General features: G+C 36.4%; 2 protein-coding genes across 4 annotated transcripts in view; both read left to right on the forward strand.

The window, feature by feature from the left end:
- The window catches only part of PLAA (phospholipase A2 activating protein), a 107,751-nt gene extending 105,967 nt beyond the window's left edge, over positions 1–1,784 (forward strand). For all 3 annotated transcript variants that reach the window (XM_077147998.1, XM_077147996.1, XM_077147997.1), the window contains one exon: positions 1,051–1,784. In XM_077147998.1, the coding sequence (XP_077004113.1) occupies positions 1,051–1,616 (566 nt within the window). In that variant the 3' untranslated portion in view covers positions 1,617–1,784. The remainder of the gene's footprint in view (positions 1–1,050) is intronic.
- A 10,873-nt stretch (positions 1,785–12,657) lies between these two features.
- The window catches only part of CAAP1 (caspase activity and apoptosis inhibitor 1), a 65,261-nt gene continuing 53,511 nt past the window's right edge, over positions 12,658–24,407 (forward strand). Inside the window, exons 1-4 of the mRNA XM_077148006.1 lie at positions 12,658–13,076; positions 20,855–21,055; positions 22,113–22,197; positions 24,090–24,165. Of these exons, the coding sequence (XP_077004121.1) occupies positions 12,771–13,076; positions 20,855–21,055; positions 22,113–22,197; positions 24,090–24,165 (668 nt within the window). The 5' untranslated portion in view covers positions 12,658–12,770. The remainder of the gene's footprint in view (positions 13,077–20,854; positions 21,056–22,112; positions 22,198–24,089; positions 24,166–24,407) is intronic.

The following is a 24,407-nucleotide window of genomic DNA, read 5'->3' on the forward strand; positions in this document are numbered from 1 at the left end:
ATACCACTGTAATGTGTAATTTTTTGGTCACATGCCTTATGAGAACCTGAAGGTGATACAATGATCCCCATACATGTACCATTTTGTATACTGTTTCAGAGCATTTGTAGATCCCCTGCAAGCCATCCAAGAAGTTCTTTGTAACATACAAACCCAGAGCTATAAGCACATGCTAAAAGTGTGTGTGTTTTTTTAGTTGTCACTTAATTCTTTTTTAATTCCAAAAGTGTCTTTTTCTCCCAGTAATTTTCATGTCACCAATTTATTGGCGAAAACGTCATTTGTCCTACAAAATGCCTCACAATTGTGGATTTGACTGATCACTTAATGTTTTCTTTTATCTCTATTTCCTGCTGTTGACATAACTAGATTTTGGCTCAATTTTTTTTTTAGGTGAAAATACTTTATAAATGATGCCACATGTTACCTTTATAGCACGTAATAGCTGGTTGTCTCACTTTTAGTGATGCAAACAATCTTTAGTACATTTGTTAGATGATGTCTACCCATCCCAGCTATTATAAAGCTTTCCTCCATCAACCTTCAAGTAACCTATCAGCATTTGTTAACTAGACTTCTTTAATATAGAATTTTCTTTTTCTTTTTTTTTCACATGGGCAGGCATTGGGAATTGAACCTGAGTCTCCGACATGGCAGGCGAGAACTCTGCCTGCTGAGCCACCATGGCCCACCCTATACAGAATTTTCTGTCTTTGACTCTCTCTGTTCTACTTGTAAGCTTGTTAAAAACAAGGTCCCATCCCATTCATTCCACAAGGATTTATTGAATACTCAGTGTATACCAGGCTATTTGATAACCTTAGAGGAATTTCCCTTATTTAAAAGTTTGTATAAACTTGAGGAAATAAATCCAGTCTATATAAATATAAAACATACACACATTTTGCAAAATAGGCATATCATTTTTCAGTTTCTAAAATGTTCATGTATTAATTTTGTAGCAGGAATATAATATCCTTAAAAATTAAAAAACCAAGTAACTGTCATAAAGAATTTTCATAAACATTAATGAATTTTTCTTTTTAACAGATATTGTCTTTCCTGCACTTGATATTCTTCGGTTGTCAGTTAAACATCCCAGTGTGAATGAGAACTTCTGCAATGAAAAGGAAGGGGTTCAGTTCAGCAGTCATCTTCTCAATCTTCTGAACCCTAAAGGAAAGCCAGCAAACCAGCTGCTTGCTCTCAGGACTTTTTGCAATTGTTTTGTTGGCCAGGCAGGACAAAAGCTCATGATGTCTCAGAGGGAATCACTGATGTCCCATGCAATAGAACTGAAATCAGGCAGCAATAAGAACATTCACATTGCTCTGGCTACACTGACCCTGAACTATTCTGTTTGTTTTCATAAGGACCATAACATTGAAGGGAAAGCACAGTGTTTGTCAGTAGTTAGCACAGTCTTGGAAGTTGTACAAGATCTAGAAGCTACTTTTAGACTTCTTGTGGCTCTTGGGACACTGATCAGTGATGATTCAAATGCTGTACAATTAGCAAAATCTTTAGGCGTTGATTCACAAATAAAAAAGTATGCCTCAGTATCAGAACCAGCTAAAGTAAGTGAATGCTGTAGACTTATCCTAAATTTGCTGTAATTCTTGTAGCAAATGGGGAAGGGAGATTTTAAATTGATTAGTGGGTTTTTTTTTTCACGTTTTACATGACTGATCACAGATGATAAAAACTGTGGATAAAGTAAAATTTCAGATCTTGTAAAGTGGGGGGCGGGGGGAACAAAGGAGAAATAAAAAACTTTTTTTTCACTGATTAAGATTTTCTTGCGTGGTATGGGTAGGTTTTCAAGAGTATAGAAGCAAATTAAGGAAGAACTATAAACAACTTCACAAAAACTACATGGCATTCTGCCCTTACCTTAGCCACTCAAGAGAAGACGTGGACTTTTATCTATATATCCTGCCTTTACTACTTATATACCCCCAAATATTAATATTTGGTGATTGTCTTATTTAACTTCTGATCTAGTTATTTTGTTTGCTGGATTCTTTCAATAGCACTGATAAATTTCAAGGTCCTGTTTTAGGATACTTCAGAAGTTTTAAGAGGTTAAGTTAGTTTTAAATTATTCCATATATTGAAAAGATATAAAATAACTTCTTAATTTGTTATGTGTAAATAGAAAGTATATCTGCCTCATTTTTAGATGTAGAGAAAGAATAAATTGCTAAGTCATGAATCATTTCAGACATATGATGCCCCAAATTGATTCCAAGATTATGATTCATGTTCTTTGGAGTCTCACTATTTAAGATAACTTCATTTTCCATCATGGTTTTGATATTTGATTGCTTATTTTTGGTCATTTCCATTATTTCAAAGGAAATATGGAAAGTTTTGAATTTTATCAAGCAGTTGTACAAGTAATAATATATCAGATGACATTATTTGCAGGGTTAGAGCCTGTCATGTGAAACTAGTATTTTTGAGCCCCTAGATGATCCAGGCACTATACTAAAAACAGTTTTTTATTTAATCCTCAAAACCCCTTTAAGTGAAGAATGGGTAGTATCTCTATTTTGAGAAGTAAAGAAAATAGGATGAGTAATAATAGAAAAAAAGAAAAATAAAGCCAAGAGTGAGGTCAGTACTCAAATTGCATGCCATATTATATTTCCAACAGAGGGGACCACAAATTCATCTCTGAACATCCTAGCAGCTGATACAAAGGAGGAGGCACACCATTAATTACCCAACTTGTGTCTAACTCAATTTCTTGAGAAGCATAACTTTTTATAAAATTGGGGAAGATCTTACGGATTCTCGCAAAGATGACCATACCTAACAGTGTACATCTCAGCATTATGATGTATATAACCAAGAGTTTCTTGGCTTAATATCAGATTAAGAAGAACAAGTTTCCCCCAATTGGGGAGGAAAAATTGCCATTGCCTGGATTAATCGAAGGGAAAGCTTTTGGAATATCAAAAGGAAATTAGAATATAAAAAGGAGATATATATTTTGTCAAATATTAAATTACTAGTTCCCTGGTGTATTCTTGGACTATATATTCTGTGTGCTGCTTAAGTCAGGAACCCATGTTTTACTTCTGCTGAGTAGGAATTTAGGGGGTGTTCTAGTTTGCTGACTGCTGGAATGCAACATACCAGAGATGGATTGGCTTTTAATAAAAGGGGATTTATTTCATTAGTTCTTCAGAGGAAAGGCAGCTAACTTTCAACTGAGGTTCTTTCTTACGTGGGAAGGCACAGGGTGATCTCTGCTGGCCTTCTCTCCAGGCCTCTGGGTTCCAGCAACTTTCCCAGGGGTGATTTGTTTCTTCATCTCCAAGGGCCTGGACTGAGCTGTGAGTGCTGAGATGAGGTGATCTTAGCTGCTTGGGCTGTGCTATGTTGTGCTGTCTCATTTAAGCACCAGCCAGTTAAGTCAAACATCATTCATTGCAGCAGGCACACCACCTAGCTGACTGCAGATGCTCATGTCCACAGCAACAGAACTAGGTACCTTCACTTGGCCAAGTTGACAACTGAATCTAACTACCACAGGGGGTTAAGTCAAAGTTAAATGGCAAAACTAAGAGTTTAACCCAAGTCAGTCTGGTGCCATTACAATACATTGCTTTCTTGTTAACATGCCCAGTATGGCATTCAATTGTAAATACACGTGTACTTACCTTTGCAATATCTGGAGACACTAGTGATTTTGGATAATGGAAGGACAGATAGCCTTGGTTAAAAATATGAGTTCACTTTTCAAAATGTAGGGGGTGGCAGAGTATAAACACTGTGCTTTCTATTAGTGTACAAGTCTCTGACAGCTTTTATTATATCACTAATTCATGTTTATGAAAAAAAATTACAAAATACAGTTTAGCAAAAGAAAAAAATACAATTCTAACAACATAAATGTTAAATAGTGGGTTAATGGGTATTAGACTTTACTTTCTTAGTTAAACATTTTTCCATGATTATCTTGAAGGTTTTTTCCTGAATATAAAAGTAATGCACACTTATTTAGTAAAAAACAAAACAAGCCGCCTCCCACATAGTAAATAAAAATTGCCTGTAATCCCACAATTGTTTTTTAAACATTTTTTAAATTTTTAAAATTTTAAAACCATTTTTATGTTTTAAAACCATTTTAAAAATTTTGTAGCATAGCTAGCCATGTTTATAAAAATGTATTTTGTTTAAAAAAAAGGATCAAATGATATATACTGTTCGCTAACCTGGGTTTTGATTTTGTTTTGTTTTTTTTAATTGATAAATCTTAACACCCAAACATTCCATACATGGTATGCAAACAGTGGCTCAGAGTATCATCACATAGTTGTGTATTCATCACCACAATCATTTTTTAGAATATTTGCATCATTCCAGAAAATGAAAAAGAAAAAACTCATACATACCATACTCCTTACCCCTCCCTCTCATTAAACACTAGTATTTCCAACTACCCAATTTACTTTAAACTTTGTCCCCCTATTATTTGTTTACTTTTTATCCATATTTTTTACTCATCTGTCCATATCCAACATAAAAGGAGCATTAGACACAAGGTTTTCACAATCACAGTCACACTGTAAAAGCTATATTGTTACACAATTGTCTTCACGAATCAAGGGTACTGGAACATAGCTCAACAGTTTCAGGTAGTTTCCTCTAGCCACTCCAATACACCATAAACTAAAAAAGGATATCTATATAATGCATAGGAATAACCTTCAGGATAACCTCTTGACTGTTTGAATCTCTCAGCCACTGAAACTTTGTCTCAGTTCTCTCTACCCCCTTTTGGTCAAGAAGGCTTTCTCAACCCCTTGATGCCAGGTCCTGGCTTATCCCGGGATTTCTGTCCATGTTGTCAGGGAGATTTACTCCCCGGGAGTTGTGTCCCACGTAGGGGGAAGGGCAGTGAATTTACTTACCATGTTGGGTTAGAGAGAGAGGCCACATCTGAGCAACAAAAGAGGTTCTCTGGGGTGACTGTTAGGCCTAATTTTAAGTAGGCTTAGCCTATACTTTGCAGAAATAAGCTTCACAGGTGCGAACTCCAAGATCAAGGGCTCAGCCTATTGATTTGGTTGTCCCCACTGCTTGTAAGAATAGAAATTCTTCAAATGGGGGGGGGGGGGTTGAATATTTCCTCCTTTCTCCCCTGTGCCCCAAGGGGACCTTGCAAATACTTTATTTACTGCCCAAATTACTCTGGAATATATTGGGGCATCATCATAACCTAGACAAACCAACAAAGTCTCATGCCCTATTCAAGATTCCATGTACTTATGGTGTTCAACTAAACTGACCGTACAAGTTAAATTAGCAAATGCAGTACCCAACATATAAATTTTGCACTAAATAACATCTCTCCCTTTGGTTTCATACAGAGCCTGAAGTTTTAAAATATGGACAACATCATCCTTTACCCTGTATTCTGATTTACCTTAGTCCTATCTAGATCAGTTTCATTCATATCTTTACTTTTTCAACTTTTAAACAGTTTCTGTATAGGGGTACTGCTGACTTTCATAGCTTCAGAGTCTAATTCTGAGTCTCAGGTGTTACATAAATATCTGAAATTTCAGAGAATGACCAGGTTATAAACAAACAGCTCAGTATCTCAGAATTTAGAATTAACAGTTACAACTCCTGACTATATGTGACTGCTACAAGAACTTACAATCTAGGACCCTTCACAACAGGCCCCAACCTGATAACCCATGCTCTTGACTGCAATTCACCAAGTTTTTATATTATAGTTAGTCTATATGAGTGAGGCATGATAGCATTTGTCTTTTTGTTTCTGACAGTTCATTCAACATACAGTCCTTAAGGTTCACTCACCTAGTTGCATGCCTCACAACTTCATTCCATCTGCTCAGTAGTCCACTGTATGTAAATACCATAGTTGTCTTCCATTCCTCAATCATTGTACTTTTAGGCTGCCTCCATCCATTGTGGATTGCAAACTGCTGCCATTAACACCAGTGTGCAAATGTCCATTCGTGTCCCCACACTCAGTTCCTCCAAGTATATACTGAGCAACAGGGTTTTAGGATCATATGGCAACCCCACCCCTAGCTAACCTCCTGTGGAACCACTACACTGCCCTTTGGAGGGCCTGCACCTCTCAGTTTCCCTACTGACAGTGAATAGGTACATCTCTTTCTCTACGTGTTCTCTAGCACTTATTCCTCTGTTCACTTTTAAACAGTTTTTTACACATCATACAATCCAACCTAAGTGTGTAGATATGCCTTCAACACCATAATCTATCTGAAGATATTTCCTTTCCTTTCACTAAGAATGCACCCCCCTTTCCCATGTCCCCCGCCTGTTGACATTTAGTTTTGGCATAATGCCTTTGACTAACCTGGTTTTTAAATTTAACATATGTAGTATGCATGCTTCCACTTTAATAAACATAATATTCTGCATTATGGATACACCTATTTCATAATATTAGATGTTAAGTTTCCAATTTTCTGCTGTTAAGCAGTACTAGAGCTGGTTCTTGAAGCTAAATCTTCACAATTTTCTTCTACTTCCTTAGGGTAAATTTTATTCATGGACTTGGAGGGGTTAAACACTAATGTGCTTTTTTTTTTACTTTTGATACACATTGCCAAGTTACCTCCAGTGGTACAACTGTTGGCATTAAAGTAGTCATACTGTACTTCAGATACCATTGCCTTCAAAGAGCTGTTACTGTTTACAATTCATAATTATCTTCCCTCTGTTGTTTTTAAAATGAGTATTTCACTGTTGTGGCTGTTAAATGGCTAGCCAAGTTTATAACTAAATAACAGTGACATGAAATTCGTATCTATCTCATAACCTCAAACAATGGAAGAAGTATAACTAAAAATGGATTTTTTATGAAGATAATTCTAGGGGTAAGACTTGGATGCAGGTTTCTGAGCAGTTATTACTGTTTTTTATGGTTATTTTACAATGAAATGCTAAAATGCACAGAGGGACATTTGTAATGTATTCTTTCTAGAGATTTTGAGATGTAAATCATTCACTTGAGATTAAGAAGGGATATTCAAACTTTTAAAATTCAGTGTATTTACTTGTAAAACGTTTTTCTTTAGAAAATTATACCGTGTAGTTGTGATTATAAATATAATTTTTTTTTTTGGTGTGGGCAGGCACTGGGAATCAAACCCGGGTCTCTGGCATGGCAGGAGAGAACTCTGCCTGCTGAGCCACCATGGCCCACCCTATAAATAAAATTTTGAAATTGATTTTTTTCATTTACCATAATCATGTGGGCATTTTCTATCCTCTGCCTGCTCCCCCAAAGTTTTTAATGAAATGTTCATACACAAAAAAAAGTTGAAAAAGTACAGTGAACTCACGAACCCACCAACTAGATTCAACAATTCTTAGCATTTTGCCATATTTATTTTGTCTATAATTTTCACTTTCTTTTGAAATTAAAAATAAATTGCAGGGCAGTGCAACAGTGGCACAGTGGCAGACTTCTCACCTGCCATGCCAGAGATCCGGGTTTGATTTCCAGATCTTGCCCATGCCAAAAAAAATAAAGATAAAAAAATAAACTGCAGATATCATCATGTTAATCAGCTGCACACTTCAATATGTATTTTATAAGATTAAGAACATTTTAAGGACATTCTTTAAAACCACAATTTCCTTATCATGTATAAGAAAATCATTTTATAACATCTTATTACAGCCCATATTCAAATTCCCTCATTGACCTAAGAATGCCTTTTATAACTTTAAAAACCAGGATCTAATCAACGTTTTAGAATTGTATTTAGTTATTTGGTTGTATGTCTCCTTGGTCTTAATCTAAAATAATTCTCACCTTTTTTTCGGTTTTTAATACCACTGACTTCATGAAGAGTTTAGACCAGTCCAGAATGTAACAACATATTCCTAAAAGCCATCTTTATTACTTATCTTTTGCTGCCTAACAAATTATCCCAAAATTTAGAGGCTTGAAAACCACACACATTTATTATTTCACAGTTTCAGTGGGTCCTGGCACAGCCTAGCTGCTTCTTGTTCTTCATTGTTCCATCTGAGGCTGAGGCTGCCATCAAGGTGCCAGCCAATGCTGGGATCTCATCTGAAGGTTCAATTGGGAAAGGATTCATCTCAAATTCACTGAACATAGATGCTTAGATCTTTTTTTGGGTTGTTAGACTGAGGAACTCAGTTCTTAGTTGGCTATTGGCCAGAGGCTACCTCAGTTTCTTGCCATGTAGACCTCCCCAACATGGCAATCTTGATTCATTAAAGCCTATAAAGAAGAAAGTCTGCAGACAGGACTGAAGTTGGAACCTTTATGATCTAATCACATGAATGACATTCCCTCAATGTTGAGGTATTCTAATCACAGGTTGAAAGCAAGTGAGTGGATTATACAAAGGTGTGAATACCAGGAGACATGGGGATCACTGGGGGCCATTTTATAGTCTCTGCAATGCCTCTTATTGCCTATGAACTGAAAGCTAGGTTCAGAGACTTTGTTTGATTGAAATTAAACTATTTTGGTAAGAATATTTCATAAGTGATGTCTGCTTGTTATTTTGACTTGATTAGCAGTATCTCTAAGCTTTCTTGTTCTTCATTGTTTTATATGAGGCTGCCATCAAAGTGTCAGCCAAAGCTGACAAGGCACATAAGGAGAATAAAAATAGAAGGCAGAGGTGCAGTTGGGCTTCTCTTTGTCATCTCTATAAGATTGAGAACTTTTTAAAAAAGTGTTTTTGTTCCTCTCTATTTTTTCTACCTTCCTGTAGAATGATCCTCCAGAGTGACTAACAAGTTTTATTTGTTTAATCATTGAAATTAAGGGTGCTATGTGCTTGTTTTTCTGGTGTACTAAAAAAAGAGGATCTTGACTTTGAGGGCAACAAATAAAAAAATCCAGTACCAATCGTGGACAAGTGTATTACCTTCAGAATAAGTTGGATAATAAAAGATTTAAAGAGGAGAAAGCTGACCAAGGCCCTTTTTAAAAGTAGGTAGGCCTCATCCTAGGCTCAAATGAGGTCCTAGGGTCAAACACACATTTTAACAAATCAGAAGAATCAAGTGTCTGAATGGCAGTGACATTTACAACGGATTTAACATTATATTGCATTATGTAGCAATGTCAGTGATTTGCAACTGGATTTAAATCAAACATAAACCAGAGAGGTAGCAATGCAGAGGACAAATTTAAACTAGGTAGCATTCTTTATCTTCATTATCCCTATGGGGTGGGTACTGTTAGTTATCTACAGATGAAGAATCTGAAAGAAAGACAGAAACTGAAATATCTAGTGTCTCTTTACAGAGTCAAAGAGAAGTACTGATTTGTTCCAGTATTGAAAGTAAATGCTCTGTAGGGAGAATAGGGGGTTACAATGGAAGAAGCAGTTAATTTTAGCAGGGTTGAAAATGAAAAAAGACATTAAAGGAGAATTGATATGTAAAGTAGTATCATTGCAGGAAGATAAAGAGCAGGTGGAGGATATATTTCTAGGAGAAAGATGTGGAGTTGATGATGTGGTTCAACTCATGGAAGATTTTACATGTTGTATTAATTAGGACCCTAGGTTGCAAGTGACAGAAAATCAACTTGGGTTAGTGTAACAGAAAAAATAAAAGAATTATTCACCTACTGTTTGAAAATAACAGCATCAGGACTTTGTCTAATTTAGTGTCTTTTGTTGGCTTCATTCTCAGGATCTTTCACTAGACAATGTGGCAACTAGCAGCTATAAGGTAATAAATTTCATCAAGATGAAAGTTCTGATCTAGTGTCTGTTTACAGTCAAAGAAAAATACTGATTGGCTCTAGCATTGATGCATGCCTATTCCTGGCCAATCATCATGATCAATGATGAGTTTGCTGAGACCAATTATGAAAATGGCATATGAATCCCAATCTCTGTCCACCTTCTCATATATTTTTCTAGGACAGCAAGGATGTCCTGCATCTGAAGTCCATAATAACATTTAATGCTAGGCTTCTACAATATGAGGTTGGACCATGTGAAATTGTTAAAATTCACCCAGTTTTGACCAACAAAAATGGCAGTTTCACATGGTTCAAACTAAATAGACCCTAAGCCACCTTGTGCTGTCTCTTTGACACGTTTTCATCATGAGTCAAAGTCCTTTCCCCATCCTCCGCAAAGCAAAACTCATGTGAACTTACTTTCTACTAGAAAGCAATGTGCACCTATGGTTCCAAAGTCCACTTGATTGTCAGTGTCATATTAGCAGTAAAGTCTCTCTGCTGTATTAAGAAGGAACACTGGACTAGTCCCAGAAAACCTCCTCCTGGCCTTATTTATTAAAGACTAGTTTCCAGCATTAGTTTTAGCAACTACTTTCACTTCCATGATTCAGTGAATTCATATAATGCTAAATAAATCACTTTCTCCATCTGAAACCTCAATCATCCACTCAATCATGCAGCCATTCATTCCACAAAGTTTTAAGAATCCACTGTGCCAAATTTGTATCAAGGATATTTGGTATTGGGAACAAAGAATTGAACAAAACAGAGTCCTTGCTTTCATGGGGCTTACATAAGTGGAAGGTGACAGATAATTAAATAAAGGTGCAAAGGAGTTGAGAGTGAAGAAAAATAAAGGGTAAAAAGAATAGAGAGTACCAGAGTCAGTGAAGAGGAAACACTTCCTATAGTTTAGTTTCTTATTGTCTGTCTCCCTCCACAAGAATATAAGTTTATGAATACATGGATTTTGCTTATTTTGCCCCCATTTCTATTGCCAGTGGTAGAACAACCCCTATGTGGCCCAGAACAAGTATATGGGAGAGTGAACAGAGACTGGGATTCATCTGCCCAATTCAATAAATACTTTTCAGCAAAATACAGAGCAATGCCCTGCCTTCTTGTCCCAACAGAACTAAGAAAGCTATTTGACAGAGAGCTGCAGAAGGAGGTGGAAACCTAGAAGCTTCTCAACTGATTTTATAAGGGAATACTATGCAGCCACAAATTAAACAACTAGCTCTACCCAGGTTGACATATATTTTCGGTTTCAAAAGTTATGTTATTAATTTTGCGTATTCCATCTGTGAACATGGCACTCATTCATTTCAGGCACGATATTTAATGAGGCCAATGAGGAATATCTGAGCACACCAGTAGGCTCAACCTGAACATTTACCTTGGAAGGAAAGCTGAGGATAAGAATTGGGAGAAGAGATAGCTGTTTTCCGAAGGCTGGAACAGCACCTGGTTTGCTTTAGGCACTATTCAAATAGTTGAGTGACTGAGATAGGTAGACAATGTAGTCAAAGAGAGGCTCCTTATTTTTTTTCTATCACCCCAACCAAAGGGACAGGACTAGTAGGTAGTTTTCCCCCAAGTTCTACCTTTTGCCTTTGGTAGCAGAAGTCCTCTGCTGAGACCACTCCCAGACAAAGACTGAGATTTTTTATGTGTTCTTGACCCCTGAATTTAAAACCTGCCTCCAGCTAGATCCAAAAATTCATAAAATTTAAAACTTACAAAGTCATTACCGATAATCAATTTTCAAGAAATAACTCAAGTCCTTTTCTTTTCTCTTTTACATGAGGGCAACACATAATCTCCAGAAATATTTCCTTAATTCTCTTCTAATCTCTTGGGTCCCCTACACTCACATGCTGCTTTTTTTCTTTTGCAAGTCTTGCTTCAACCTCTTTAGCAATCCCTTCAGTTTCAAACTCTTGTTTTCTTCTCCTTAAAAAACAACAGGAATCGGTCTGAAAAGACACTTTTGGAGGAGGAAGAGAAAAAATATAAGGAACACCCATATATCCCCCTCCCCAAACATAAAAAATTAATGCAAATTTACAGACCATAGATTGATTTCAGTAGATAAATGGCTAAATTTATCACACCACTTGATGAGGAAATAGTGTTCCAACCAGTGTGAAAGTAGTCAACATTGTAAATTAAAATGCAAGAATATTAAAACTCTAATATCATATATTAGAACAAATTTTTAAAAAATTTCAGCGTGTGGGTATACGGGTAACTTCTTAAATCCGCCCAGTTCTTCAAAAGAATCCAATTAAACACAACAAAAAAGATCACATGCTGATGCCTTCTGATCAGCTTCTTTCTGGGATACAAAATACCACAAAGGCAATAAATCCTTTTCTTAAGCTAATTATAATTAATCTGAAAAGCGAAAGACTCTCAAACACCAGCATTTGAATATTAGTTAAATAAACTGAGGAATAATACAATGGAATATTAGAGCCAAATGCCTTCGGAAATAACATTTCATGCCTAGAAATTAAGTGGGCGGAAAACAAGGAAGCCCACTTATGCCCGTACAATTAAAAAAAAAAAATTAGCCCAGACGATGTTAGAGATGAAACTTTTTTCCTAAATTATCTTTATTTTTATAAGGTCATAAATAAAAACAGGCAGACAAATGAAAATGGAGAATCAAAAACTACATACTTACGTTACTGTGCATTTTTATATTAGTAAATACTGTAAAACAGTATCGATAAGAGGAAAAGCAACGTCAATATCAATAAATATAAGTAAAGCAAAAAGCACCCAGCCAGCTTTTTCAAGCAACCTTCGCGCCTCATAGAAGCTGCTGCATTGGCCCCCGCTCCACCCGCAGAAACGCCTCAGGGTGTTCTGCGACCGGACCGGACATGACGCATCAAGCTGCGACGCCAGCGCCCGCCGTCTGACGACGCGGTAGCGAGGCTTCGGTTACTCCAGAGACCGCCGACTCAGCCCGGATGGTTGCGGCGGGAGGATCATGACGGGGAAGAAGTCTTCCCGGGAGAAGCGGCGCAAACGAAGCGGTCAGGAGGCGGCCGTGTCGCTCGCGGCCCCGGACTTGGTACCCGTCCTCGCCACCTGCGGCAGTGGAAACACCAGCGGCTGTGGAAGTACGAGCGGCTGCGGGAGCGTCAGCTGCTGTGGGAACACCAGCTTCAGTGGAAGTGTCACTGGCGGTGGCAGCGGCGGCAGCTGCTGGGGTGGGAGCAGCGTGGAGCGCAGCGAGCGCCGTAAGCGGAGGAGCACCGACTCGTCTTCCAGCGTCTCCGGTTCCCTGCAGCAGGTGCGTGCGCTCCCCTCTTGTCGCTCCCCGAGGCTGCTGCTTGTTCGGAAGAAGGCGGGCCACCAGCGGGACGTGTCGGTGGGTTGGGGCGACGAGCGTGGCCAGTGTTAGCTCTGCGATCCCAAGGTTTCACCCTTGCTTGAGGTTCATGCTCCTCGGCTCCCCATTCTTCCTTTTCTTGAACTTCATAAGTTTCTGGATTTGCTGATCAGCTCACTTTTACTTTTGGCCTCTTCCACCTTTCTAATTTCTTAAGTCTCCTGAAGAATATGGATCCGGAGCTAGCATTCAAAGCCCCTGGAAGCCAGACGCTTTACTTCACTTTTTAGATAGATAATTAATGCCACGTTATAGATAAGAAAATTGAGTCCCAAAGAAGCCTATCCAAGATCACAGAATTTGTCAGTAGTGCCTAGATTTGAAAATAGATAATCTGACTGTAAAAGCCGTGTTCTTTGTGCTCCATCAAGCTGCTAAGATAACACAGCTTTATTAAAATTGTTTGTTTATAGTTTATTAGAAACATATGTATTCATGTGTCTTCTAGAATACACGTTTGAACAAAATCCATACACTGTAGAAATAAAGGGAAAAGCATGAAAGTCTTTTTTACGTGCTTCCCGATCAATCGTTTGATAGTCTCTTTCTTTTCATAAACCATTGTGGAGATACTTGTATTTAAATGCATACATTTATGCTTTATTGTGACCTCCATTCCCCAATTAAATTGGATAATAGTATTTTATTGTTGGCATGGGGATCTTCCTATGTGGCTACCTTATTTTTTTTTTTAGTGATTGCATGGTATTTCCATCATATCTTTGTTGGTGGATATTTAGGTTGTTTCCTGCTTTTTGCTGTTACAGGCAATGTGAAAATGAGCACCCTCTTAACATAGCTCTTGTGCAAGAATTATTTAGAATAGTCTCAAATGAAATTGCTGTGTCAAAAGGTTTGCATTTAGAAAAGCTTGGTCGGTATTAACAAACTGTTATATAAAAAATGCTTCATTGATTTATAGTCCAAACAATATGTGAGAATACCTAATTCTTCAAATCTTCACCAACATTCGGTGTCCATTTTTTTAAAAATGTGCCAGCCTGATGGGTGAAATTAACATTGCATTTGTTTTAATTTAGATTTCCCTGATTAATAGAGTGAACATTTTAATAGTTTTATGTATCATTTGATTTCTTCTTATATAAATTACCTGTACACATCCTCTGTCATTTTTCTATTTGGTTGTTTTCATAAATTCTTGGTTTTAATCCTTTGTGTAGATACATTCCAAATGTTATAACTTTTAAGACAGAGTACTGAAGCTTTTGATTTCTTTGAGTCAGACATAATATTATTTTCCTTTGTCTTCTGAATATTGTGTTTTGATTAGGTAGGTCTTGCCTACTCCAAGATTGTAAAACTATTTCATATTTTCTTCTAATACTTTGTAACATTTCATTTTTAAGTTGCATATTGTGGAAGTATACAAGGCCATCAGTGCCATGCATTACCAAACCATTCCCATCATCTGTTTTGTTTAAATAGTAACTGCTCTAGTGGGTATGAGATGGTATCTCCTTGAGGTTTTGATTTACATTTCCCTCATGGCTAATGATGAGCATCTTTTCATGTACTTTTTGGCCATCTGTATATCTTCTTAGGAGGAATGTCCGTTCAAGTCTTTTGCCAATTTTTTTTATTGATTTGTCTTTTTCTTGATGAGTTGAAGGATTTCTTTAAACTCTTACTAGATATGTAGTTCCAAATATTTTCTCCCTATATATAGGTAGACATTTTACTTTCATGAAGTCTTTTGGGGCACAAACATTTTTAATTTTAATGACGTTCCCATTTTTCAAATTTTTTTGTTGCTTGTGCTTTGAGTGTAAAGTCTATGAAACCAGTCCCTAACACAAGGCCTTGAAGATGCAGCCCTACATTTTCTTCTAGCAGTTCTATAGCTCTGGTTCTTATGTTTAGGTCTTTGATCCATTTTGAGTTGATTTTTGTATATGGTGTGAGGTGTACAGGTCCATCTTTTCCAAATGGACATCCAGTTTCCCCAATACCATTTGTTGAAAAGACTATTCTTTCCCAGTTGAGTAGTCTTTGCCCCCTGTCAAAAATTAGTTGACCATAAATGTGAGGGTTGATTTCTGAGCTCACAGTTCGATTCCATTGGTCTGTAAGCTGCTTTGATTACTCTGGCTTTGTAATAAGTTTTAAGATTGGGAAAGTGTCTAACTTCATTCTTCTTTTTGGCTTTGGCTGTTTGGGTCCATTACCTTTCCACATAAATTTGACAATTGGCTTTTCTATTTCTGCGAAGAAGGCTGTTGGAATTTTGATTGGGATTATGTTCAATCTTCTTTTCATTCTGGGGCTCCCATAATGCATATATTGGTATACTTGGTGGTATTCCAGAGGTCTCTTAGGCTGTTTTCACTTTTTATAATTCTTTTTACTTTCTGCTCCTCAGCTTGACTTTTGCAATTGTCTTGTTTTCAAATTCACTCATACTTTCTTTTGCCAGTTCCAGTCTGCAATTAAAATGCTCCTGGGGGGCGGGCCACGGTGGCCACGGTGGCTCAGCAGACAAAGTTTTCGCCTGCCGTGCGGGAGACTCAGGTTCGATTCCTAGTGCCTGCCCATGCAAAAAATAAAATAAAATAAAATTGAAAAAATGCACCTGAGAACTTTTCATTCCAGTTGTTTTGGTCTTCAGCTTCAGTGGTTCTGTCTGGTTCCTTTTTAAAGTTTCTATTTCTATTTTTTTTACTTTTTTTTTTTTTTTTAATAATATGACATATATACAAAGCAAAGAAAGAAAAAAGCAGTAGTTTTCAAAGCACTCTTCAACAAGTAGTTATAGGACAGATCCCAGAGTTTGTCGTGGGCTACCATACCATCATCTCAGATTTTTCCTTCTAGCTGCTACAGAATATAGGAAACTTAAAGGAATAAAATATTTTTTTATTATCACAATTGTTGTGGTTTTTTTTTTTGGTGAAAGATAGCATATATACAAGAAAGCACTACATTTCAAAGCACAGCACAACAATTATTTGTTGAATAGATTTCAGAGTTTGGTATGGGTTATAATTGCACAACTTTAGGTTGTTACTTCTAGCTGTTCTAAGATATTGGAGACTAAAGGAAATATCAATTTAATGATTCAGTAATCATATTTGTTTGTTAAACCCTACCTTCTCTGTATAACTCCACCATCACCTTTGATCTTTCTATTTCACTCTTTTGGGCTATAACCATTCTAACTTTTTCACGTTGGAAGGGTCTGTCAGTATATATATGGGGTAGAGAGGTAGAACTATCTCATATTCTGGAAAGGCTGGACCCTCTATATTTCAGGACTTATCTGGTCTAGAGTCCCAGCTGGAGGTTGTAGGTTTCTGGAAAGTTACCCTAGTATGTGGAATATTTGTAGGATCTTGTAAATTGCACTAGGTGTTCTTTAGGATTAGCTGGAATTGGTGTTCTTTTGGTTGGGGTTTGGCAAGTTATGATAGGTAGCAATGTCTAAGTGAAACTTGCATAAATGTGACCTCCAGAGTAGCCTCTGGACTCTCTCAGCCACTGATACTTTATTAGTTACACTTCTCACCCTCCCCCACCCGTTTTTTTATTGTATGTCTATGGTGGGTTCACATTTCATTCTTTTTCCATGTGAGTATCCTGTTACTGCAGCACCATTTGTTGAATTTTTTGTTTGGTTGTTTGTTTTTGTCGGTTTCGTTGTTTGTTTGAGAAGTGCAGGGGCTGGGAATCGAACCAAAGATAATTCTACCACTGAGCTACCCTCGCACCCCCCTTTTCTCCCTTTTGATCAGGATAGAATTGTTGATCCCATGGTGCCAGGGCTGGACTCAACCCTGGAAGTCATCTCCCACACTACCAGGGAGACTTTCACCCCTGGATGTCATGTCCCTCGTAGGGTGGAGACAATGATTTCACTTATGGAGTTGAGCTTAGAGAGAGTGAGGCCACATCTGACGACAAAAAAGGTCCTCCAGAAGTAATTCTTACACATACCTATAGGTAGGCTCAGCTTCTCCACTACCTACATAAAATTTCAGTTTCTTAGTTGACATTCTCGTATTGTTCATTCATTGTTTTCCTTATATCCTTTAGTTCTTTTTCGGCATTTCCCTTCATGTCCTTGAGTATATTGAAAATCATTTTTTAAAAAGTCTTTGTCACCTTCTTTGTCCTGTATGTCCGCAGTCTGGTCTTCTAGGTTGGTGTTTTATGAATTTTTTAATCTTTTTCCTTTGACTAAGCCATTGTGTTTTATTGCACCTGTACATTTTAATATTTTCAAGTGTTAATTCTGGAATTTATTCTCTGAGAAATCTGCTGTTTGAATTTGTTACCATCTGGTGATATGACAGAGATGTTTTGACTGTCAGCCCTCCTATCAGGAAGGTCCATCCAAGGTGAATACAAAGTCTTGGGTCCTCCCTGTCTTTTCTAGTCTTGTGTCTTGTTCTGTGCTTGTGCTTGCTAATGGCCTTAGGAGTTAGCCTGTTAATGGCAGTTTGAATGCCCCCTCTCTCTCCCAGGAGACATACATTCTCTCTTTCTCCAGTGTCCCGTTGCTGGACTTAAGGCACGTAAGCCTTTACCACAGTCCCTTTGTCTCATTAATTTCTTACACTGCTTTCTCATCCTGAGCTACTTTTGCCTGACGGCAAATTCTGAGAGGAGAGTAGAGGGCGCTGGCGAAGAGTTTCCCAAGTCAGTCTTTCCCAGCTGGAGCAAGGCCAGGGACCCACAAAGGGAGCCTTGGCAAGCTACCAACTGCAAGAGAGGATGAAAGAGGGAACGAGAAGAGTCCAGGAGCTTTTTCCATGGCACCCCAAAGCTGCCCAGCAAATGCACTCTTCAGCTATCCTCTGCAGTTCTGAGGAAGCTTATTGTTTTTAAACCTTTTCCACCCTTCGGGTTGGAATAATGTCCACCTTCAGAACTGTGTCCCCAGCTATAAGAAGCCAATCCAGAGCTGTGCCCTCTGATCAGCAGTTGGCTTGTGCCCACCCAGATCTTGAGGAAGTGGGATTTTATCTCCTGTTCTGGCACCAGCAAGCTACTACAGGGACTGGACCTCATAGCTGCCTGCTGCAATGGTGCAGGATGAGTGAAGACAACCTTGCAGTTAGAGAGAGCAATTTACTAATTTTTACCATAACTTAGCAGCCTCTTCTTCCTGCTCTCTACTGGATGCTATACCATGTTCTGCTGGACTCTGGAGTTTCAAAATAGTTGGTTCTCACAATGCCTGTTTAATGTTTTCTGGTGGAGGGACTGATTCCTCAAGCTTCCTTCTCTGCCATCTTCTTCCAGTCCCTCTCCCTGTTTATTTTTAAGTTGAGATGAGATATACATACCATAAATGAACAATTCAATGGCAGTTAGTATGTTTCCAATGTTGTACAATCACCATCTGTATCTAATTTCAAAACACTTTCATCACTACCAAAGGAAACCTGTACCCAATAAGCAGTTGCTTTCCATTTCTCCTCCCCCTAAGCACTAATGTGCTTTCTGTTTTTATGATTTACCTATTCTGAATATTTCCTATAAATGGAATCTTATATGACCTTTTGTGTCTGGTGTCTTTCAGTTAACATAATGTTTTGGGGGTTCATCCGAATTGTAGAAATGTGTCAGTTCTTCATTTTTGATTGTTAAATAATATTCTGTTATATGAATGGACCACAATTTTATTTGGTTGATTTCTACCTTTTGTCTATTGTGAATTATGGAGTTGATTTTTTTGTAATATCTATATTAGTTCATGTAATCCTCTCAAAAATCCTGCAGTATGGGACTAAATTATTATACTTTTGTAAACTGAGGGCGAATATATTTGCCAGAGTTGATATAACTATTAAATCAACACAGCCAGAGATGTGAATCTAATATGTCTGATGCCATACCTTGTGGTTTAGACATTATACTTTTTCCTGTTATAGCATGCACTGGGTAGTTAAATAAAAAAAGAGTTATCCTCAAGAAGTAATCTAATGGGGAATTCATGTATCAAAAAATTATGGTATGCTGCAGTACATGCATACAACCCTCTCTATGCTACTAGTGTAGTTTAAGAATCATTATTACAAGGAAAAATATTTAATAAAGAATCCACTGATTTTAATAGGGCAGAGACAAGTTCTTGAGTGGGAGTTTAAGGACAGAATACATCTAGTTTTATGTACTTTGTACATATTATAAAATTATGCCAATGCGCTCTTACCAGGGAACCAGGAGACTTTCCCTTTGCTAAATTTATGCCCTTAAGCTGTTAAGACATGTATTCTGAGCCTAAGTTTTTTCATATTTAAAATGGGATCCGCTATTAACTGTGAAGACCCACTGAGCGAAAAACAAATTGTATTTTATTTTATGGAATGCTTACATTCTGTATAATCCAATTTCTCGTTACAGAACGGCAGTCAGATGTACATGTAAAGTTTCACCAAAATTTAATTATCTTACCTGTTATGTAACTGATCTGATACTTGAAATAAATCACAGATCAAGACAAACAAGGAAATGTTTGATCTGAAGTTAACACTCCTGTAGACTCCCCCAACTGAACCTATCATTAATAAATTACTTTGTGAGTCATTAGAACACGAGTTGACACTCTTATTTTTTTCAGTCTAATTATGATAATATTCTTTGAAATTGACCATTTTAATTCAAATTGAAATGGTCAATTTCAAGCAGTTCAAGAATTGCTTTTTAAAAAATTCCATGAGAATATAAAACAAAGAAACTAACCTGAACTATATGGTCAGGGAAGATTTTCCTGAGGAAATGACTTCTGAATTCATATGTGAAGTGTCTGAATTTGTTAATTATGGAAATGTACTGTGGTAGGGGAAAGGGAGAAGAAATACTGTCCTAGGCAGAAGGACAATATATACACAAGCTCTGTCTCTGAGGTGAATGGAGGAGATGGCCACTATTTGAGTAATTCAAAGATGTTTTTTGTGTATTGATCACAAAGAATGAGCAGAAAGAATCAGGTAGGCCCTATTATTCTGAGAGCCGTGGAAGTCATTGAAATGTTTTAAATGGAAAGGATGCATTTCCATCTTGTAAAATTCATTCCGGTCACAATATACAAAAGAGAGACCTCAGTTTAGTACAGTTAATCCACTTAATTGATTATAAAGGCACTCTAGACAAAAGATAATAGAGCATGGACCAGCATTGTGGCAATAGATTTCAAGAGACTGGATAGATTTGATAGATGGGAGATAAAATTGATAGAATGCATTCAATTCCTGAAAGTAATTGGCTACTTTGAATATGTTTATATATAACAGTTTTTAAAAAGCTCTCTTAAGTAGTATTACTGTGTAGTAGTTGTGATATGTAATTTTTTGATGCTATCTAGTCCATTTCTTTATATGAATTTAAGTAAAATAACAATGCATGTATAAACTTGGATGATTGGCCAACTGGAGGAATACCCTAATTCTTCAAAAGTCTGTAATTGTAGGAGAACATTCAATATTAATATTATCGCTTCCTCTTATATCAGTTTGCTGAGTTAATTGCTGTGTGAAGGTTAAAGATCAGAGACTGTCTGCAATTACATTTCTTACCCCTGGTTTTCGACAAATAACCTGTGCAAACAAGAATTTAGAAATGTTTAATAAGAAGAATATATTAATTATGACATATTTATTCTATTACAGTTTAAATAGTATTAATTAATTGTATTTTTAAATCTCTTTTAATTTTAGGAAACCAAATATCTTTTGCCGTCTTTGGAAAAAGAATTATTTTTGGCAGAGCACAGTGACCTTGAAGAAGGTGGACTGGACCTGACTGTATCATTAAAACCAGTTAGTTTCTATATATCAGACAAAAAAGAAATGCTTCAGCAGTGCTTCTGTATCATAGGAGAGAAGAAGTTGCAGAAGATGCTTCCTGATGTGTTAAAGGTATTTCAGTATATACATTATCAGGCAATACGTATAAAATACATCCTTTTTTTACTGTAATCATTTCACATAATGCGACTTATAATTGGATATTTTTAAATAGAACAAGCTAGGCAAAAAGAAATTAAACAGGGATTTTGAGAACTGTAAACAGCCTTCTGTATTTAAGATTTTACCAAGAAAAAATGGCATAGTTTACAGTATAAGGCAGGAATTTTATTGACCCAGTGGAAATAATTCGATTAAATGCAGGTAATAGTAGTAACTAAATTAGAAGTTTAATGAATTTTGCTGGTGCTTTAAGAAATTTTATTATAATATACTGCTGTGTAACAATACTCAGTGATGGTTGGTAATAGCTTGATTTTCATTAAATTCAGAAGGGTTTTCATATATTTATTTTTGAAATTAATTAATATTAATTTTGAAATTAATTTTAAGTCCAGGATTATATATCTAAGAAGTATAGCACTGGAACATAAATGTTTATACCCTAAGATGAATTAAATCACATAAATAGACTGCTCTTAAAAATATCTCCTGGCACCTGACTTACTCTTTGATTTGCTTTTTCATAATAAACATGATTTTATGTATTCCCACTGTATTGGTACAAAATGTTTACATGGTTTTTTTTTTCATGGGCAGTCACCGGGAATCAAATCCAGGTCTCCCACATGGCAGGCAAGAATTCTGCCACTGAGCCATCATTGCACCTCCCTGTTTACAAGTTTTTTTAAAACATCTTTTTTATTTTTTTATATGCTATGCAGGTGGGGGTTGTATTTCATTCTTTTCCCATGTGAATATCGCATTATTACAGCACTGTTTATTTATTTTTTTTTTTTTCAAGTGCATGGCTAGGAATCGAATCTGGATCTCCTAAATGGCGTATATTCACATGTTAACTAGCAGTTTGTCAGATTTCCTCCCATGAAAAGATTTATGTGAATCTACTTAAGGCTTAAAATTTGAATTTTTTTGTATGATTGCAGCTTTTTTGTTTACATTGAAATTGTATTACATCAATGCATTTTAAAAATGTCATTTCCTTTAGAACTGTTCAATAGAAGAAATTAAAAAACTATGCCAAGAACAATTAGAACTCCTGTCTGAAAAAAAAATCTTGAAGATTCTTGAGGGTAAGAATACATATGTCTATTTCTGCATTATGGTAACTTATTAGTTGATACTGTATTCAATATAAACACTTTTCTATTCTGTTTCTTGCTTGGCTATGGTTGGGTAATCATTGATGAGTATTTTTACTTTCTATTTATACTGATAAATATAGTTTACATACCATAATATCATTCAAGAATGGATCAGGTTATGCACATTTTTTTCCAAATCAAAGTTTGTAGATAAGAGCATAAATTTGTGCATAGTAAAAAGTAGTTGTTGAGATGACAAAGATTTCCCTTAAAATATGTATTTTACTTGCTGCTTTATTTTCTTCATAGATTTACGTTACGAGTCACATACTATTTCTGCTCAAAGATGACCCAAGTGCAGAGTTAGAATTCTTTGCAGTTTGCTAGTGTTTTTCTTTTCTTTCTTTCTTTCTTTTTTTTTTTGGTGCATGGTCCAAAAACAAACCCAGGTCTCCCGCATGAAAGGTGAGTTTGCTGACATTTATATGTCTGCTTTGTGATACTATTATTTCTAGAATTTTCGATTTTCAATCATGAGATCTTTTTCTAAATGTTTTTTTGAAACATTGCCATGACTTCTACATTAGTGTCAGAGGAAAAGGAGCAAAAAATAAAATGGAGACTTTTAATTTCTAGAACTAGCTTCCTTTTAAAACGTTGAATAGCTTAATGGAATTTTGTCACTCTGGCAATAGATGTATACATGTGTATACTCTATATACATACATACGTTCTTACGAATGTATATATTTATATAATAGATTAAGGGGCAACAATCAAAATATCTAATAAGGTATTTAAAAAAACAATTTTAAGTATAGGCGATTTTTAAATTAATTTTTAGATTTTTTAAAAAAATATAACAACAAACGCAAACATTCTTAGCTTATGATCATTCCATTCTACATATATAATCACTAATTCACAATATCATCACGTAGTTGCATATTCATCATCATGATCATTTCTTAGAACATTTGCATCAGTTCAGAAAAAGAAATAAAAAGACAACAGAAAAAAAATCATAAATACCATACCCCTTACCCCTCCCTTTCATTGATCACTAGCATTTCAATGTAAATTTATTTTAACATTTGTTCCCTCTATTATTTGTGTTTATCCTGTATGTTTTACTTATCTGTTGATAAGGTAGATAAAAAAAGCATCAGACACAAGGTTTTCACAATCACACAGTCACATTGTGAAAGCTATATCCTTATACAATCATCTTCAAGAAACATGGCTACTGGAACACAGCTCTACATTTTCAGGCAGTTCCTTCCAGCCTATCCATTACATCTTGACTAACAAGGTGATATCTGTTTAATGCGTAAGAATAACCTCCAGGATAACCTCTCGATTCTGTTTGGAATCTCTCAGCCATTGACACTTTATTTTGTCTCATTTTGCTCTTCCCCTTTTTGGTGGAGAAGATTTTCTCAATCCCTTGAGGCTGAGCCTCAGCTCATTCTAGGGTTTTTCTCAATCCCTTGATGCTGAGTCTCTGCTCATTCTAGGATTTCTGTCCCACGTTGCCAGGAAGATCCACACTCCTGGGAGTCATGTCCCACGTAGAGAGGGGGAGGGCAGTGAGTTTGCTTGTCTTGGCTGAGAGAAAGAGGCCACATCTGAGCAACAAAAGAGGTTCTCTTGGGGGTGACTCTTAGGCCTAATTTTAAATAGACTTAGCCTATCCTTTGCAGGGTTAAGTTTCATATGAGCAAACCCTAAGATTGGGGGCTCAGCCTGAAGTATAGGCAATTTTAAAATATAATATTTCAGTTATGAAGTTCCTTAATCTACATCACTTTCAGTGTAATGGTTAAATCATTTTGATGTTATTATAAGCAAGCTTTCATACTGTTTGTTTCATTTTCTAGGTGACAATGGTATGGACTCTGACATGGAAGAGGAAGCAGATGATGGCGCTAAAATAGGATCTGATTTAGTCAGTCAGTAAGTTAAAAGCTTTCATTTTCATTTAAAAATTTCTTCTTTTTCCTTTGGTGATTTCTTACCTCAATCATGTGATTGCTTTACTGTTTTTAATTATATAAAATAATTCATTGTACAGAATTGATTTGTTTACTTATGGTGACCTAGGGTCTATAATGATTGGTCTTTTTGGTATATATTATAATGGAGTTAATTCCTTTTAATATTAATGTGGTTTTTTACATACGGTTCTAGGAAAATCG

The sequence above is a fragment of the Tamandua tetradactyla genome, chromosome 2 (assembly GCF_023851605.1).
Source record: "Tamandua tetradactyla isolate mTamTet1 chromosome 2, mTamTet1.pri, whole genome shotgun sequence".
Taxonomy (NCBI): domain Eukaryota; kingdom Metazoa; phylum Chordata; class Mammalia; order Pilosa; family Myrmecophagidae; genus Tamandua; species Tamandua tetradactyla.